The sequence below is a fragment of the Athene cunicularia genome (genome assembly GCF_003259725.1).
Source record: "Athene cunicularia isolate RWA chromosome 2 unlocalized genomic scaffold, athCun1 chr2_part2, whole genome shotgun sequence".
NCBI lineage: Eukaryota > Metazoa > Chordata > Aves > Strigiformes > Strigidae > Athene > Athene cunicularia.
In genome coordinates, this window is record NW_020799096.1 from 2,132,628 (window position 1) to 2,152,350 (window position 19,723).

The following is a 19,723-nucleotide window of genomic DNA, read 5'->3' on the forward strand; positions in this document are numbered from 1 at the left end:
TATATATATATATTTATTTATTTATTTATATACATACCCCAACTTATATAAATTACCAGTTTTATTTTTTCTATGCATAAAATTATTTCATTTATTCATGTATAACATGCCTAACTTTGTAATAGTCATACATTTCAAAGGAAATAATAGGAATTACTAGAAAAACTTCTATCTACAATGCTTTATTATGTCTGAGCTATTTATCATAACACAATTTGAGAAGTTTTGTGACTTGAAACAGAAAGCAGTGTAGAGAGGTCAAGGAAAAATTGAATCAAAACCTCTTGTTAAATCAATTAAACTTCTTCAGTAAATACTGTAATATTTTAATTTTGCAAGAACAGAATTATTAGTTATGTAGATATGTAATAGAGTAACTGCAGAGCTGTGTAGAGACAGGTGTTACACATAATGAGAAATTTCACAATTCTTAAACAGTGTTATTCTGAGTTGTAGTAGAACCTGAAAAATTCTAAAATTTACAGAGGGAAAACTCAGAAGCTTTTTGGTGCATCTCTTGAAAGAAAACTAAAGGGAAAATTATGTTGGATCAATAGAAGTGTCTCCATTTATGATGTAGAACTTAAACCAGTGTATAAACAAAATTCAGAACCAAAGTATTCTCAAAAGCTGTTTAAAGATACTTATGGAAAATTTTGGTTGTTGTTGTTTCTCCCCCACCCCCTGGTTTTTGGAATTCTTTTCCTATTCTGGCTTTCTCTCACATGCCAAAAAATTAAACCGTGTGCCTCAAGCTTTTAATCACTTTTGTGTCTTTGGAAAGATGCTTTGTTTTCTGTGAATGTCAGTGACATTACTTTAATCTCAAAGGTATAGTTCTTGATATATGAATAAAGTCAATTTATTGTCAGTGTGGATTTTTTTTCTCCAGGATATGATGATCCTTATTGCTGTGTTTTATTTCATTCCAGCTATTCATGAACTCTCTTGTGAAGCATACAAACACTTGGGCAAAACTTCAAATTACTACTGGATAGATCCAGATGGCAGTGGAGCACTGGGACCTTTGAAAGTTTACTGCAACATGACAGGTAACTGCATTGTATTTGCTAATTCAGGGTGGGTTTTTTTAATGTAGTTGAGAGAAAGAGTCTGTTCATAATTCATATTTCTTGGAAATGGAAAAATAATTGCTGAGAGCTTTTCATGAGAGGGGTCGTCAAATATATAGTCACCATTCAGTACAGTATGAGCAAGAGAGTAGTAAATCCAGTTCATAAGCTTTTTGAATCACAGCTATTCATTAGCCTTAACAGGCCTTTGTATCCGCAGTGGTGCATCATTTAAAAAAAAAAAAAAAAAAAACCAAACTCCCAAAACAAACAGTAGGTACATATGGCTATTTACCAAAACTATTGTATATCAACATATTTGTAGTTCAGTAATGTTTGTGGTTCATGGAGTACTGTAGAAGGCAGGTTTTTAGAAATCAGACTTTTATTTCTGTCCAGGTATTGCTGACTTTTACACACCACCTCAGGCAGGGAACAGAAATGAATTACAAGAGAAACAAAACGTTTGAGTTTTCGTGTTTGCCTGCTTTGTCTTTTTTAACTGGTGTTAGAAAGATGTATCTTGTTTAACTTCTGAGACCATATATATAACTGCATTAATGTATTTTGGTTTTGTTGCTTGGTTTTCTTCCTGCTTTTAACACTAGTTTTGCATGGGTAATTTCCCATCTGGGCATTCTCACGGAAGATATCCTGTCTTAGTCATCTGCATTGCCATGCTGTGGCAGAAAAAAATATGATAATGAAGAAAGAAAAGGGGGTAATTTTCTGCACTGGGAGTATATTATTTCTTTGCTCTGTTAATGCATGACAATTGTCTCAGCACTTTTTTGTGATGTGAAATACTGGGAAGCTGATACAACAGACATGTCTCCTGACTTTCCCCAAAAGTCTGCAGAATAAGTTTGAATTTCAGTCTGTTTGCGTTGGAAATCTGGCATGTCTGAGTCCTCAGACATCTACATCAGCCACGTGAACATGAAGGCACTATCATAAGTTGAAACAGTAACTCTGCCTCTTTAGAGATGACCGTTTCTGAAGCTCCTGTAGTTCTTCCTGAAGGCAACCACCTGTATGTGTCCGGACCTGTGGGGTGGGGTTTGTCCAGTTTGGATGGGAGAGATCGGGTGGGAGTGGAGGGAGGGAGCTAACTCGAAGGGGGATGCATGGCACATGCAGCAGACCCCTGATCAAGTTCTCATAGGTAGGCAGCCTGTAGGAGAACAGAGTACCACTGTTTCATATCGCCATTAAAGTCTGCGTTTGTATAATAAATGCATACCTACAAGGGAGCCTCGCCTAAACTCTGGGAGTGCCATCAGTCCTTGGATTGGAGAGATGTGCCAGTCAATCTGTTCTGAGACACAGTGGGTCTGTAGGCAGTCTTTCAGATCCTGACCAATTTAGGGCTTTTAAAATCATAAGTAGCACCTTGAACTCGATCAGTAACTAATCAGTCAGGCACTGCGGGGAGCAATGCCAAGAACTGTTGATATATTAGAGCGATTTCTGCTATTCAGAAGAAGAACCGCTGTGTTCAGCACTAGATATATCTTTGGGGTACTCTTAAAGGGCATCTTTATAAATTAAAAACATGCTACCATAATGGTGTCAGGCACAAAAAAGCACACATATCCAGTACTACAGTATTACTCGCTCATGTTAAATATATATACACAACAGAAGGTCCTAACACTGAGGAAAAAACAGATAAGAAATGTAAAAGTAACCATTTCATTTTACTTATGTTTCTCATCTACAAAACAATTTCCAAAGTACTTAAATGTGACCTTTTCTTAACCAGTGCAAGGAGATCATGAACACTAGGATAGATGATTTAGTGCTTATTGCCTTCATTTGGATATGATGGACGCTGTGGAAAAATGCAGTTTTCTCTTTTAACTGAATCACTCGCATCAGCAACTCTTTGCTACAAGAAAAAGACATTTTCCACTAATATCTATGTAACTATTTGAATTTCAAAAATAAGAACCTAACAGAGCTAGTTATTCATTAAAATGCAAAAGTCTGCAAGAAATATGTGAAAATTGATGGGAAGTAATTTTAATTTCTACTTCTGAAGCTGGAAGGCCACTCTCACAATTGTTCTTGGATAGCTTAGCAAAACACATTGCCTGTATACTATATATATATATATATGGTACCTATACATTGCAGTACCTATACAGCTTTAATTTTCTTTTAATTAGTGGTCATCTTAACCACTGAAGACATTGGAGGGTAAAGAACTATGTTTATAGGAGAAAATTCGCAACACCCTAAATCTTTTTCTGAATCAATATAGGCTATTATCAGTAATATATGTACTAGAGAAGAGACAGAAGGAGATTACTTGAGGCCTTCACTTTGCTTCATAAATAACAGATTTCTGTAGAACTCTGTAGCAATTATGCATATTTTGTCATATAACAAAATGCACTATAGCATATTAGAATAAGCAGAATTCTCAAATAATTTTACTATCAAAATCATGCAGGTTTATGGTATTACTAGCACTATTTTTGAAAACTAGCTTAAACTAGCTAAATTAAAATTAACTTTTTTGTGAACATGAAACTAAGTAACCTTAACTTCTAGCTACACTGATTAGTATGCGGAGTACTAAATGAAAAAAAACACTTCTTCATGTGACAGAATAGTGATATTTTATTTCAACAGAGACATCCTTAACTAGTTCCCTCTCTAACCTGAGAGTCAAATCTTAATGTTCCTATTAACCCACTCTGTTAAACAAACATCTCTATATTAAATTACTACTCAAGATGCTAACAGACTTTTTAAATATCCCTTGTTTCATTCAGGTGGAACTAGCAAGTAGAACATCCTAGTGATGAGAAAGGTAATGTAAAATGTAACTTGCTAGTTTAGTTCCTAGAGAAAACAAGGTTAGGGTTATTAGCAAAGCTTGTATTCATCATCTAAAAAAGGTGACTTAACAGTTATGCACTGCTTTCACACACTGTAGTTACTGATGTAAAATGTTGGAGAGAAGCTGCACTCTCGTTTGACTATAAATCTTCAGGGGCAAGAGCAATATCCTGAAAAGCCACTGAAATTGTATATGTAGAAATTGCACCTTTAACCCTCTTGAGGCTACTGTACCACAAATATTGAATCACAGATTTAATTATTTTATCATTATGTCAGCATTTCATCTACAGATTCTATAGTCAGAAAGTGTTAGGGTTCCCAAATGTGTCCAAAAATTATTAAAAAATACCCAAAAAACAAAAATCAAAACAAAACAAAAAAACCCCACAAACAAACAAAAAAAAAACACAACCAGAAAATGATGGTGCAGTAGACAGCTGTCTGGGCATATTTCTGAGCATAATCCATATCTGTCTCCTGTGTGTCTTAACTTAGTAAGCTGACATATGTCTTGATGAGCCCTGCCCTTCACAGATGTTTCTGTAGCAACTAAAATTTGTTCTGGTTTCTAAGTTGTCCTGGCAATTCAACAGTGCTGTCAAACTCATAGAAATACATGTGTGTGTATGCTCCCCAAAACAATTCATGGTCTCTGCAAACTACTCTGTATTGTCACAGAAATCCCAGAGCTCCCCCATTCTCTTGTCCTTCTCTTCTCCAAATGAACCTTGTACTGACAGTGCTGTGTTTGATACTGAAGAGGAACGGAGCACTTACATTTTATGTCCTCATAGTGGAATTAAAATGTTTGAAATACCACATTTAAGTATCTATTCCTGCTGCAGTAATGCAGCTTTTCAAAATCTAGGGCATTGCAACGGATGTTCAGCAGTTTCCCAAATACCTATCAATAGGAATGATGTAAATTTTAGGGAGGTTTTTTTGGGTTTTTGTTTGTTTGTTTGTTTGTTTGTTTTTTTGTTTTCTTATGAAAAACAGTATTAAAAATCTTTAGAGTTGGAAAGTTGGAATATTTCAAACTAATGCACTTATGGAAAAATATTCCTTGAAGCTGTGTTGTGGCATAATGTTTAACAGTTAGACAGCTTTTCAATTTAGCCTGACTTGTGATCTTAGGCCAAGAGGGATCTCTTCAAAGCTCTGTCACCTTAAGGCCAAGATCTTACCCTCTTTCAGAGGCAGGTCCACAGTACAAATTTAGACTCTTCGTTCAAGCAGGTTTTTCCAAAGATGGAGGGTTCCTATCTCAGTATCCAGTTTAAGGCCTTTCCTATTTTCTCTTTAATTGTCGTTAGAAGAGTAGCTGTATTGGAAAGAACTGCTATTTTAAGTTATTTGTTGGAAGATGCAAACTTTGGGTATATTATAGCTTCCAACCCATGTTCTGTGTGATATATTGTATTTCTGAATCTCTAGGCTTGATTCAGTTTCCTTCAGTTTTTGTTTCAGTCCGATTGAGAAAGACACAAGAAATAAGTTAATATTACTTGCCATTTTTTCTTTGCCCTCAGCCCAAGAAGGATGGGGAAAAGGTGTCATACCAGTATGTGCGTTTGTCCTGCAAGAATTTTCAGAGTGGAGGGTAAGGAATAAGCAGAGGAACAACACACAGGGACCATAAGTGCTTAGTTATTTATCCTAATGCATGCATGAGATGTCAGTGGGAGAGGCAGTCCAACACTTCTGTAGTTCCTTGAGGCTTTATGCTGAGGACAGGGAAATCATAGTCTTTCTGCTGTTTCTTCTGCTTTGTCATGTAGACCACTGATACAAAGCAGAACTGAAAGGTTTCACAAGCTCTTTTACCAGAAGATATGTCAGTTAATTCTTTCTATTGGTCCTGAATTCATTATGCCTCTGTGATGTGGCTTTTATCTCATTTCAGGATCCACATAGCTGCAAGCATAATGGCTCCATTTGAGTGGTACTTACCCTATCCCCTTTTTAGTACAGTTCTTTTGCCTAAAGCTGCACATCTTCAAACACTTTGAGAAATCATTATGCGTATTCATAGCCTGCCTCATTAAGGTCAAATGTATGGGGTGGCTTCTCTACCCACTCTCCTCCTTTCTTTCTTCTCTCTCTCTTCGCTTTTTTAACAGAAGTGGCACATGTAATAATTACTGCAGTGACTTTGTGAGTAGACATTAAACAACCATAACTGTCGTATCCTGGGATTTTTCTGTCTTCTTTCTGTAAATAGTGGGTCACTGGAGTGCTTTTTACTATGACATATGTAGAAACATATGGCATGAATATAAATGTGCCACCCATCACTACATACTGATGAAAAGTGCCCCAGCAGCGGTAAATGTTTAATTGTATTGCACATATCTGTGCAATTAGTTTTTCAGATGAGACATTTTGCCAGACTGCTGATTTACTGAACTTCCAAGATACCAAAACTTTTATTCATACAAATATATATAAATGCACATGAAACACAAAGTTTTGAGCAATTTAATTCAATAAATAAAAGTAAGGACTTTTTTTTTTTTTTCTGTGTAGACTCTCCAGTTTGATAGAGGAAGGTATAAGTACTTTTTAGTTGTTAAGTCAGATAGAATAAATGAGCACACTCTTAAAGGCAATAAACAAAATTTTGTCAAAGGCAATGGTAAGTTGTATGACAATAAATGTATAGAGACCTTACCCAGTTTAATCTCATTGCAGAAAGCTTCCAGTACAAGTATTTAAAGTCTTACCTAAAATACAGGAAGGAAAATGGCTTCAGTGTTTCAAATGTGACATATGAAACAAAGTTTTGGTTTTTAACAGCATTTCTTACACACTTTTCCTTCAGTTGTAGAGCTTTATTTTGGAGGCTTTTTAATGAGTCTGTGAGACATTTTTTCAAACTAAAATGACATTTGAGAGGTAAAAAGAGTAACAAGTAGTTAAGATGGATTGAGGCTGTTGTGGCAGAGTATGCAAGCTTATTTCTTTGAAGATGAAACAAAACCAGAAACAGTCACATAAAAAGAAAAAAATGAAGGTGGATGTGGGGAAGGGTAAAAGCATCAAGTCATTTAAACTACTGGTTTTGACCAGTTGACTTATCAAGGTAGACTCTCAGTATGAAGGAGAAGAGATACCGAGGAAGAAGGAAAATATTAGTCATTGAAGCATCAGGGCATAGTGTCAGGAGCAGCACCTCTGATGGCAGAATTTCTTTGTAAGGTGAGGTCATCCTCCTAGCACCAGAGTAAAAGAACAGACCTATGAGAGACCTGGAGACAGAACAGACTCTGTTTATGTCTTCATCTGCCAAGTAGCCTGAAACATCTGGCATCTCAGTTTTAGTTCATTGATTATTTTTTTCATCTGTTCTTATTTCCAAGGAATGCCTTTTATATTCTGGTTTCATTGGTACATAATTTTGTTTTGCATTCAGCTTTTATATTATTTTTAATTTATGTCAAATTTGTCTTTTTGTGAAAATGCTTATTGTGGTACTTAATTGTATCTCAATAAATTTGGCTAGTGCCTTTCTTCCGCATACTCTGGAGCACAGTAGAGCTCTGGAGCACTGTTGGTAAGAAGGTGCTCATGGTTGGCTTTCCATCTGGATGTAAAATTTCCACTCAGCCTCAATCCATTCACAGATTGCAATTGCCAGCCTTTATCTGGACTCAATTAGATGCAGCTTGCTGCCTGGAATCCTTCAGAAATAAATCAGAATAGGTTTTGGTGTATTTGTTTGATTTTGCCTCAGGTTAACTGAAAAATGATGTTGTTAGGCACTCCTATGCTTGGCAGTTACTTGGTTTTGACTGGTTAAAGCCACTGTCTAGATGGCAAGGGCTGGGTGAGTGTCGGCTGTTACTGTGTTTTGTGACAGCATGCTGAGTTTGCCATATTGGCAGGCTTTTCAGGATGGAAGAGGAAAGGACTACAGGCTACTTAGCCCTCCTGGTAAAACCACACTTGAGTGCCATGTGACGTTGAGATGGGTTTTTATTACTGTAGTGTTCAGAACTTTAAAACACATTGCCATAGAAACAGTCTCCACACAGAGATGAAGGTTTTAATAATCATAGAGCTCATCATAATATGAAAAAGGTGGAATCTTTTGGGAAAACGGGATGTGAATCAACATCTGATGACTTCACTAAATAAAAATGTGTCCTAACAAAAATGTTGTGTCATAACTTTGGGATTTGCAGTACATCATGTTAGAATCCTGTGATTGTAAATTCTGTTAGAATAACTCTAGATATTTTCTCCAGTGTCCCTTGCATGCGTACAAAATGAAAAGGTAGCCCAGTGCGAAACTGCAGAGAAAATATCTAAACCATAAAATTGAAAACACCTTGTAAAGTCTGCCCCCAGAAGAAGGTTCTTGATTTGCTCTGTTTCAATAGAGGACAAACTATCACTGGCATTTAAGGTAGCTTTTCAAGTCAGCAAGTAACAGAAACATTTCCTACTGTCTCACTACTTTGTTTGTTTGTTTGTTTCTTCCCCCTCTTTCTTCTTGTTCCACCACAAACTCTGGAGCATCATATAAGAGAATATAGGAATGAAAGTCTATGTGCTGTCATCATTTTAATGTATTTCAGGTGCTCATAGTTGGAGCATGAGCATCACAGAGCATCCATACATCAGGGATAAGGTAGCTAAATGTGCACTGACCTCAAAGAATGAGAATAAATTGGCATTGAAGAGTGACATAGCAGAAGTAGTTCAAAATAAAGCAGAATCTTTGTTTTACCAAATTATTTAGTCAAAGAGGAGAAAAAAAATCTGACATAATCTGCTATCAGAAAATATTCCTCGTTTGTTGGAAACTGAGCTCTGAACAGAAATTAGAAAACAAATAGTTTTAGAACTCTTTATGCATTGCAGAAGCCCAGAAGCCTATGTTTCAAGAAGTATGTCCATAACTGGGGGAGAAGAAAAAAGTGACGCTTGTAAATAGGATGATGAAGGGTACCATCTACCTTAAACTGTTATTGTGAGTGTTAGAAGCAAACATTCAGCTCTGGATTCACTCCCACACACATGTGCCCTATGGAGATGTGAAGAAGTCAGCACAGAATCACAGAGTCATCTAGGTTGAAAAGACCTTGAAGCTCCTCCAGTCCAACCATTAACCTCACACTGACCGTTCCCAACTCCACCAGATCCCTCAGCGCTGGGTCAACACGACTCTTAAACCCCTCCAGGGATGGGGACGCCACCCCTGCCCTGGGCAGCCCATTCCAATGCCCAAAAGCCCCTTCGGCAAAGAAATACTTCCTAAGAGCCAGTCTAAACCTTCCCTGGTGCAACTTGAAGTCATTCCCTCTTGTCCTATCACTTATTACTTGTTTCAAGAGACTCATCCCCAGGTCTCTGCACCCTCCTTTCAGGGAGCTGCAGAGGGCGAATAGGTCTCCCCTCAGCCTCCTCTTCTCCAGACTAAACCCCCCAGTTCCCTCAGCCGCTCCCCATCAGACCTGTGCTTCAGACCCTGCACCAGCTCCGTTGCCCTTCTCTGGACACGATCGAGTCATTCAATGTTCTTTTTGTAGCGAGGGGCCCAAAACTGAACCCAGTAATTGAGATACAGCCTCACCAGTGCCAAGTACTAGGGTAAGATCCCTTCCCTGTCCCTGCTGGCCACGCTAGCACAAGCTGCTTCAGGCCAGTGGTGTGCTTCAGTTATCCCTAGAAAATCACTCCTGTAGAGAACATTACTGAAAGCCCAAAGCTTGTGTTTTCTGTAAAAGTTTTGGTTCTGCTTTTCGTTACTTCAGTTGAGTTAATTTGTCACTGAAATGATGGGGATTTTTAAATTTTATTTTATTTTGATGGTAATATTCTCTGTAGGGTTTTTCTGTTGTTTGGGTAGATAGAGAAGTTGGGGGGGTGTATGTTTCTGCCTACATCCCTGGGAAGGCTTCTCTGTGGGTTTTGAGGAACAAGTCCCCTGAAACAGCTGTACTGTGTCAAAGCCTGGAAGGTGAGAGTCATTAGGTTCAATTGGGGATTTCTGGCACACAGAAATACTTTCTCATATGTTCTTCCCCCTTCCCTGTCCTTAAATAACACTTCAAAGTATGGCTTCTCAGCAAGTCGTACTCAGAGTTGGTTGTTTCTAACTGCTAGTGCTTTCTTGTCTTGTTGACAGACAGTGGGACTAGGAAGAAAACCACCTACCCGTTCTAAGTATTCTTTTTGTTGTCATTTTCTTTGAAACTGAAATCAATGTAACTAAAACATCACAGAGCAGATTAGTTTAAAGGAAACATTTAAAATCCCGTTCAAAAGGCAAATGCTGTAGTTCACTTACTACTGAGAAAGATAATCAAGTGATGAAAAGATTACATTTTTAAAATAGGTAAGAGAGATTCTTTCCCTTCTAAAATTACCAACCAGCATTCAGCGTGCAATGCTGCACATTGGAGTGTAATTCTCTAAATTAATTTACCTAGAAGGGCAGGTTAACTGTGTTGTCACTATTGCTGTTAAAAAAAATCAGGCCTTCTTGCTTCCTCCTGTACGGTCTGACAAGATGTTTTTTTAAAAATAAATTATTTGGGCAATGAATAAGCCACTGTAGACATCCATTTTGATCTGTACGTATGCATACACAGAGAGGGAAAATACTGCTGATGCAGTTTTCCTACAGAGGCAAGAGGTGTACAGAATGAGTCTCCTTTGACTCCCTCCCAGGACTTATTAACAAGTGAAGTTAGTGCAGATTTTGTAGGACTGTGAATTTACAGTGTTATGAAGAGTTTCTATGAAGGCTGTCTTTGAACATTACTAGTAAATCCCAAGATTACATACATATTTGCATTTTACGACTTAGAATTAGTCTTAGTGCTTTGCTATAAAAAAAAAAAAAAAAAAAAAAAAAAAAAAAAAAAAATAATTTCCAGAATATGTACTTAGTACAGATTTCAGGGCAGCATTAGAAGTATGCTGGAAACTCACCTTCACTTCTGTTCCACGCTGTGGGAGACAGAGAGAACTGTGGAAAAAGACTAGGGTGATGGCAATAAGAATGAAAAGGACTTAATACTGAGATCATCTGGGAACTGGCCATTTTTTATGCCAAAGCCACTTATCTGCAAGGTCACTTTTCAGAAGGAGCAGTACTTCTTCTGAAAATATGGCAGTCAATTAAAAGATGCCATGAAGAGACCACTTACATCTATGAACATCAAAGAGGAATTTTCTTGAGAGAACCAGAGTTGGTTGCAACCTACTAAGATTATCACTTGCTCCATAACATCAGAAAATGAAGAATGGTTGGAATAGTCCAGCCAACAGGGGTAAAAGATAAGAAGGAGCCTGTGAGACCTTGTGCAGTGAGTAGGGAACAACTACAGCTGGAGAACTTCCGTAGAGCAAACATTCAGATTTGGAATGGAAACCTGCAGATCATGCCAACCAAGTCTCTTGTTTAGAGAGTCTCAGCTGCTAAGTGTAAGGATCTCCCTCCACTCATGTACTGTAAGCTGAATCTGACTGCAGACATGATCAATGTAAGATAGGATGCAACTTGGCATTTCAATGGCGTGTTAGTTGTCTGTGTCTGCTTTACTGTGTTTAGAGTTCACGTTTACAATCCAGAATTAACATGATTTTTATCCTTCCTGCTTTAGGGTTTTTTCCATTTGCTAAGCCCAAGTTTTCTTTTTCTCAGGGAGCGTGAAAATATTGGTTTTATCTAGTATGTGTCAGGACATGCTTCCCTGAGTGGGAACTGTTGAGGTAATGATCTTCCATTATCCTAGATGAGATTTATGAGACTAACTCTACACACACTGAAGCATTCAATAGTAAGCAGTTTAGGAAAATCAGTGATAATGAATTATTCCATTCCAAAAATTATTATTGTGGGTTTTGCCAAAGCGGTACCCTAAGCCTTGAGATATTTCTCCAAAGAGACTAGCTTTTTTTCCCCCACTTTGGGATGCACTTGTGCATCACAAATAGAAATTGCTGTAGATTTTCTTTCAGACCAACATTGTCTGACTGCAATGGAATAAACCTGTCAGTAGTCATAAAAGAAAATTAAATATATTTGTCAGTAGTAATAGAACAAAATACTGTCACAAAACAATTGGAAATGGCAATGTTGTAAATTACTGTATCAGAGATCAAGGACCATCACTGCTCAGTTGGATTTCCTTTTTCTTAGCAATAGTCTGTGAAGAGGAATTAGTTCTCTCATAGAGGCATGATACTCCACAGAAACTGCCTGGCAGGCAAGTTGGAAGAGTTAGAAAGGTGAAGCTGACTTAGCTCTCCAAAGCCTGAGCATGCAGAGTTCTCTCCCTTACACTTAGTACTCATGGGTCTAGATCAAATATGTTTCTGTCAGAAGCATTGGCTTCTACCTGACGATGCTTTATTGCTAATATTGTTCTGGTAATTACCACAGAACTGTGCTGAAATGGTAACTCTTACTTGTGCTGTACAGTGAGCATCTAATAAACAAACAGCTGAGCCAACTGGATGCTAACCAAAAGAGATACTGAGACTGCTCAGGTGACTGACATTTCTGCTAGACAGAGTAGATACAGACGGGGTAGACTCACAAGTATTCCTGGGCAAGAGTTATTATTAGCATGAACTGCCTTTGTGCAGTGGCAAACATTCATTGCATGCTTGTCTGTCTCGTTGCATAGACTAGATTACTTAGAAATGACAAATCTATAGGAATTTTTAAAAAATCATTAACCTGATTAATTAACATTAACATTCAGAGGGGTCTTCTGACATTTATTTCAACAATCTTTACCACTGTGTACTGGAGCTCTGAGTGGTTGGTTCGCTTCTGCCTGACACTTTTGCCATAACGGTCACAGATTTTTGCTACAACTGTCATGTTAATATTAAAACCGTGTTACTTAATGCCTAACTGTATTGCAAACCTAAACTTTTAAATGCTTTGAGGGGCTGGTACAACACTGGGGTTTGTTAGAGTGTTGTTTCTACATAGCACTTTCTTTGTGGTATATAACACTTAGGGTACTACGTTCACAGGATACATATGCAAGCATGGTTGGAGTTTCTGAAAATGCTGATTTATACTTGTTTAACAGAACCATTTGTATGAAAACACTCTGTCCCTTCAGGTGGAAATAGTGTTCTCTGCAATGAGTTAGAGTGTTGTAATGATGACTGTGTAGGTGCTGAGACGAGAGGCAAAGAGAAGGTCACATCCTTTGGTTATGAGGAAGTGAAAAATTGCACATTCAGAGGAATTTTCATGTCAGTCTAGCATGATCTTTATTCCTCATCGTTATATACTTTTAATTTTTTCATTAAAAGAATTAAACTTGAGACATTTACTACACATAAGTATATGTGTCTTTTCTCAGGACCAAGCTATGCCTTTTTCTATAATTTAGCATGGCAAATTATGATTTCTGTTTTCTACCTTAGGTTTAGATCGAGATAGAACTAAATCACAACATTCAGGAAAGGAAAAAACTTTTAAACAGTCTTTATTAAAGTTGCTGAGTTTAGTATGAAGTCTAATTGGCTTTTTCTTTTCTCCTAATGTCATTCTGCCACATTTCAAACCACAGATGTGCTAAAAGGCTTTATATAGAATGTGTTTTAAAATAATGCATGGCTGTTTTATGACAAATGAAATCACTAAAGCACTGTGATGTACCGTGGATTTTTAAGTCATGCTTCATTTGAGAGATTAGAAATAAAGACATTCAAGACATCAAAATTCTTTTGTCAGTCACAATGTAACTAAACTTCATTCTACTGTCTATCCTGTGACAAGTAATGGCAGTGTTTTTTGACTTTTCTAATGAACAAGTGCTGAAATGTCAAAAAAACAAGAAATGTGATGTTAAACTAAACTATATATGACAGTAGCGTTTGTTATTTAGTTAGCTGATGTCTCAAGAAAACATGCTTATGTTTACCAACCGACTTCGAATGGGATTCCAAAGTTTAAATGCAGCTGATACAATTCAGAATAATGATGAAATTCTTACAAATTATCAAGAGTGTCCATTAAAACTTTGAACTGTAATTTCTCTAATCTGGAGACACCTTTTGAAAGCAAAATGAAAACGAATATTCGTTAGGAATGCAACTACCTAGATTTCTCTTTCCCAGTGTTTAGTTGCAAACAGCCAAACAGTCAGTATCTAAAGGAAAAAAGGAAGATACATTCTTGAAAATGGAATGGGTTACTTAACAAAACCAGGTCTTTTTTAATTCTTCACACCAGTCTTTTCAGGAGGTTGCCTAACATTCAGTTTATTGATGTAATAATTAGAAAGGCTACTTCAGAGCACTGTATTCCTTCTTCTGAGGAGCTGGCAGGATGGGAAAGAGGACGGTGGAAGATGTTGTTCTTGAGAGAATTAAGTTGGATTAGTGAAGAGTATGTCGATGATTCAAGCACTCAAAAGCTGGTGGAAGAAAGAAAGATGAAGTTTCTTTAGTGTTAACAGTTGAGACCTGCATTAGTTTTCTTTCTGCCTCTTCAGGAGAATTAGAAATGAAAATTGATCTGACTTTTCAGTCAAGATAGTTCAGGAAATGGTTTCTTAAGGTTCAAGTTAACATAGTGAAAGCTTTGAATATCCTTTCCTTCAAGATATCCCTTCAAATTTTTTTTTTTTTTTTAACTGGTTCTAAGAAGCCTTTTTTAGGATCATAGCTAAAGAATTTGCTATGTTGTTTTGTAAAAGAAAAAAAAATCAGGCAGTAGTTGAGTTCTGTTAAGTGCACATGCTCCCATGGCTATGCTGAAATGAATTGAAAGACACTTTAGGGGAGTTACATGCATTTGATCCTTCCAGTTATATAATACCAGATTGTATATGAGGCCACAACCCAAAAGGTAGAATCAGTTGTCGATTCTCAGTTATTGAACTGTAGAAAAAATTTCCAAACCTTGCCCATATTCTGTTCACTGTGCTGAAAACAACCCTACTGTTAATTCTTTTATGTCCTTTGTTCTTGACTTTAATGTTCCTTAATCTAAACGGAACTGCAGTTGCCATCTGTTAGACCAGGCCCTTAAATGATCCGAGTCCTCCGTCATATGGCTGTATTGTGTCTCATTATTTATTGTTTCTTTCAAAATATGACCAATTTTAAACTCTTGTTTCTATTAACACCCATATATGGTGATTTTCTACATTAGGACCAAAATGTGATTTGAGCTTTTCCTGCCAGGCACTGATTTTCAGCATAACAATATTTTGAGCTGATGCAGTCTTATTTCTTTGAAGGCGTGAGTGATCTGTATTCTGTTTCTTGAAATACCCTTGACATTAGCTTTTTATATTTATGTATATGCAACTGTGTTGAATAATTTGAAATCATCTCTAGGAATCCAGAGAAGTTGTCCTCTGCTTACAACTTCAGTAATGTCCCTTCAGGTTTCTAACAAGTTGTGCTGGAACAGCTATTTCATTATCACATCTCTGATAACAGTTGGTTCCCTGAAAACTTTACTTTGATCACCTCTTTGCACTATATCTTGTAAAGCATGTGATTTATGTATATTGATTTAAATCATTATAAACTTAAGTCAATGAATGTCACAATAAGTTCACAAAATAAGTAGAGTTTTTTTTTCTTGCTGAATTGTTATGAAAGAGAAAGTGTAGGGTTTGATTGTCTCATTAGACAATGTCTGTAAGTAAAAATTAAAATACCCAATCAGTAACTGATAATTACATTTGAAGATTTATTATTATCTTGATGAAGAAACAATGTGAGGAAAAATAGAAGGAGAAAATTACTGCAGAAATGGTTAAATTACATTCTGGGACTGATCCTATTCCCCATCTAAATATATTAGAAATCTCACTGACATTGATTTCAATATAATTCAGTCCATAAGAACACCCTTTCTTTACCTTTTTTTTTTTTTTTCTTCTGGGTTTTTCTGATCTAAACCCCATTTTCTTCATTAGTAAGATGAGAGCACTAGAATTCATATCACCAGACTGCAAAACTGACATTTGCAAATCTCAGGCAAGATTGTCAAAACACTCATTAACTTCAATCGCACCTACATTTTTCATTTTTATAAAGGAATGGTAGCTTTTTCAAAGTCCGTAGCAGAATTAATTTAAAATTGCTATATATAGTTTTAAACTTTTATATATATACATATATAGAGAGATATATTGAAAAAAAAAAAAAAAAAAAGGGGGGGGGAGAGGGGGAAGGAGGGAGAAGAAGGTATTGTCTACTGTAATTTTTTTCTACATCAATTGTATGCAACAGATCTTGTGTCTGCAACATTGCTGCAAAAAATGCTTAGTTTAATCACATTGCTAATGACTGTTGTGGTACCATCCCACACACTTCAAGAGAAATTGAAATACCAACTATGTTCTTATCAGAAAATAAAATTGGAGATCTCATAATATGAGGTGATTACGATTGTAATTTTTATTCTCCCTAGAAGGCAGTCCACTGTCTTGTATAGTTTCCTGAGTGATTTGTAGTGTAGCATATTGTAGAACACATTGCAGTAATCTAATTTGAAGTAACAAATGCACTGATGATGGTAAAAGTCATGATGTCTGGTAAAGAGCTATCTCCAGGCTGATGTGTGAAGGAAACACATTCCTAAATGTTGATGTAATACAGTTGTCAGATACTAGTTAGAAATACAATAAAGCCCACAGGCATCAATTCTTAACAACAAATGCAGAGCACCCAGCAGCAGATGGAGGTGGATATAATTTTTATTACATCTTGAAATGACTTCCCCTTGGTTTTGTCATAGGTATCGACTTATATTTATGTTCACCGATCTTTCAGCTAGCTCCTTCCATGTTATGAATGCTACATATGCACTGCTGATTTAAAGGGGACATATGTAAGAGGTATCAGAAGTGTAGTACTGGTCATCAGCACAGACCACTTATCCTCACTCATCTTCCTACAAGTTCATGCCAAGTATGTGTGCTGAACAGGAAGACACTTGGGGTAAAACTGTTGTCAGTCAGCAACATTCTGGGTAAAAAGTAATTAGCCACTATTGTGTTAGTCATCAAGAAGACAGCTAGAAGAAATGCCATCGAGTTGAGGGTTAAAGTTTCTAGCATGTCTGTTTTGCCTCGGGCTGATGGGTAGAGCACACCATGAATATTAGTGGGGACTTAACGATCTTTCCCTTTGGACTTGTAAATAATGACAGTCATCAAAGGAATATGAATTATTTGATATGCTCGGGTTTTCTCAAAGCCATCTTCTCTAGGGCTTCAACCAAGAACCAAGGTGTGGTTGAATATGATGAAAGTAATCATACCAGATGACAATTTACCAAGGCTGTCAGCCAAATTTTAGGTCATGAAAGTGCATCCATCAAAAAAAGCCACTGATCTGTTTCATCAGAAAGAGAGAGAGAATGATCTTTTCTGAGAAACAAAACTGTTTTCTGATTTCTTTAAAATATCTAATAAAATAATATCTTAAAAACATAAGCCCATTCATTCCAAAAAAAGAGTAAAATTCTGAATGATAACTATAGCTGTAAAATAAAAGGGAAAAAAACATGTTCGTACCCATGGAATACATGCATTATGTTTTCTGAAGTATATTTTCCAAACTTATTTCCCGTTACTTATCATTACTAAAGATCACCTTATTTTCTTGTCAAAAGCAGGTTTTCTTGTTTAAGTGAGCACCAAGCAAATGAGTGAGGAACGTTCAATAACAGGAGAAACTGAGTATTTGGAAAATAGATGGTGATACAGTGTTTAATACCATCATCACCATCACAAAATATGCTGAAGATGAAGTGGGAAAAATCACTTATGTTAATATTTGATTCGATAATTTGTATAGCTGATGATCAAGGAAATTTAAAAATTCATTTCAGTTTTTATTAGTGAATCATTACTAATAATTACTAATTTTATTAGTCAACCACTTCACTTTTTATTAGGGAAAAACAACTAGTGAGTGGGCAGGAGTGTAAATAAGTCATTGAAAATGAAAGGTGTTTTTAGCAAAGTAAATTATGTGACTTTAATTTCCTTTTGAGGAAATAGGTGGTCATTTCCCTTTTTTTTAATTAAAAAAAAAAAAAAAAGAAAAAAAAAAAAAAAAGTAATTCTTAATAAATTTAATCGTATTGTAATATCTGTCTGAGGGAGAGGAAGTGCTTCCCCATAGAGTAATGTATAGCCTAAATTACAGGGAGCCTATTTTCTCTATAATTATATCAAATGTCTTTGCAGTTTGGATCTAATTAGATTGTTCTTAGCGAAAACCATTATGAATTCCATTAAGAATCTATGGTTACTGCCTTTCTGTGTTTTATTCAAAGAACTTTAGGTGGCTCCTTCACTGCTAAAAACAATATCTGTTTTCCTGTACAACTGGAACACTCTATAACATTCAAAAAGAGCTAAGAAGAAATGCATTTGAATAAAGAGGTGGTCATCTGGGAAAGCCTTATCTTCCTGATGTGTTAGCAATTAGCTGGTGTTGGTACTCTGTCCTCCAGTGGGAAAGCTAATGTCAGCCTAACGAATGCTTCCGTGTGTATGGGAAGTATCCAGTCTCTTCCACTGAAGGCAAAAGTCCATCCCTTTGTCTTAAAATATGGACAGTTAGAGGGGAAGAGAGGACAGAGTGGGACAGGTGCTACATTTTCAGTGCATACATTACTTTCCTGGTTCGCCTTGCTACAAAACCAGTTTATTGCAAATCTACATTGCATTCTGTTCTTCACTTAAAACTAGGGTTCAACAGCATTGTTTATAAGGAAAGTATAATGGATCCACCCCACATTTATAGCACTCATCTCAATGACAGAATTCCTTTTCTGAGACTGCACAAGTAAATCATTTTCTTACAATAGGGCTAAGAAGTGTTTGGGGTTTTTTTTAAGTGCTCTATTTAAAAATCAGTCTGTCTTAGAATAAATCATAAAGGAATAATGCAGACTGCCCCAACTTTTGATATGTCTGATATTAATTGAAATCTGTGCAAAGGATTAACTTCAGGTAAAAATAGAATTCAGTTAATCCAATTAGCAATGGTGCTTTACCTGATTATGACTGTATATTCTTCAGTCAGGTCAGCAGATCAGGTAATTATTGTCTTCTCAGTGTTATTGTGATATGAAAGGAAACTCTATTGCTATTCGTCCTAGCTCCTTAAACTACATCACAGCTGAGAAGTCTCTTGGGTTTTATGAGCTAATGATGTGAGATTGACCATAAGCGTGACTTGTACATAAACATGAAGATTTCTGCCGTGTACTTTTTTGCTCGACTCCCCTGTCTTTTTCCAAAGTTCTGTGGCTCTATATGCATTTCCCATTCAAGGCCAAGCCTAGCACTTATATTGACTAACTGAACGACTCACTGGACTAGGGTATTTTGACCAGCCTCAAAGAAAGCACTACACAGTAGGCTGAGGTGCAGAAGTACATTATCAGAGCCTCCAGGAAATGGTGACAGTCCCATGCAATATCACAAACAACCCCATTTTTTTGTCTCACTTACTTTAAATTTTTTTTATGCCCTTTTCTGTAATGCTATTGCGTTTTTGTAATTTAAAACACACTTGGATTTCCTTTAAACACTAGCTTTTAACTTCCTGTTAATATGTCTGCGGTAAAGAAATATTATGAGAATACTATAATTATCCTTCAATTATTAATAACTACTCTCAACATGAATTCATTTTAATACAGTTTTTAATTTGAATAACAAAGGTCATAAGCACATAGAATATTTTATAGATGATGCTACTTAACAGCGTTCTAACTGTGAAGCGATGTCTGATCTTTAAAGGTGTGCTTGGCTGTACAGAAGTCATAT

General features: G+C 36.4%; 1 protein-coding gene across 2 annotated transcripts in view; it reads left to right on the top strand.

Moving 5' to 3' along the window:
- CNTNAP2 (contactin associated protein like 2) overlaps nt 1–19,723 on the top strand; it is a 1,177,736-nt gene that overhangs the window by 796,308 nt on the left and 361,705 nt on the right. For both annotated transcript variants that reach the window (XM_026844012.1, XM_026844013.1), the window contains exon 12: nt 933–1,052. In XM_026844012.1, coding sequence (XP_026699813.1) covers nt 933–1,052 — 120 coding nt within the window. The remainder of the gene's footprint in view (nt 1–932; nt 1,053–19,723) is intronic.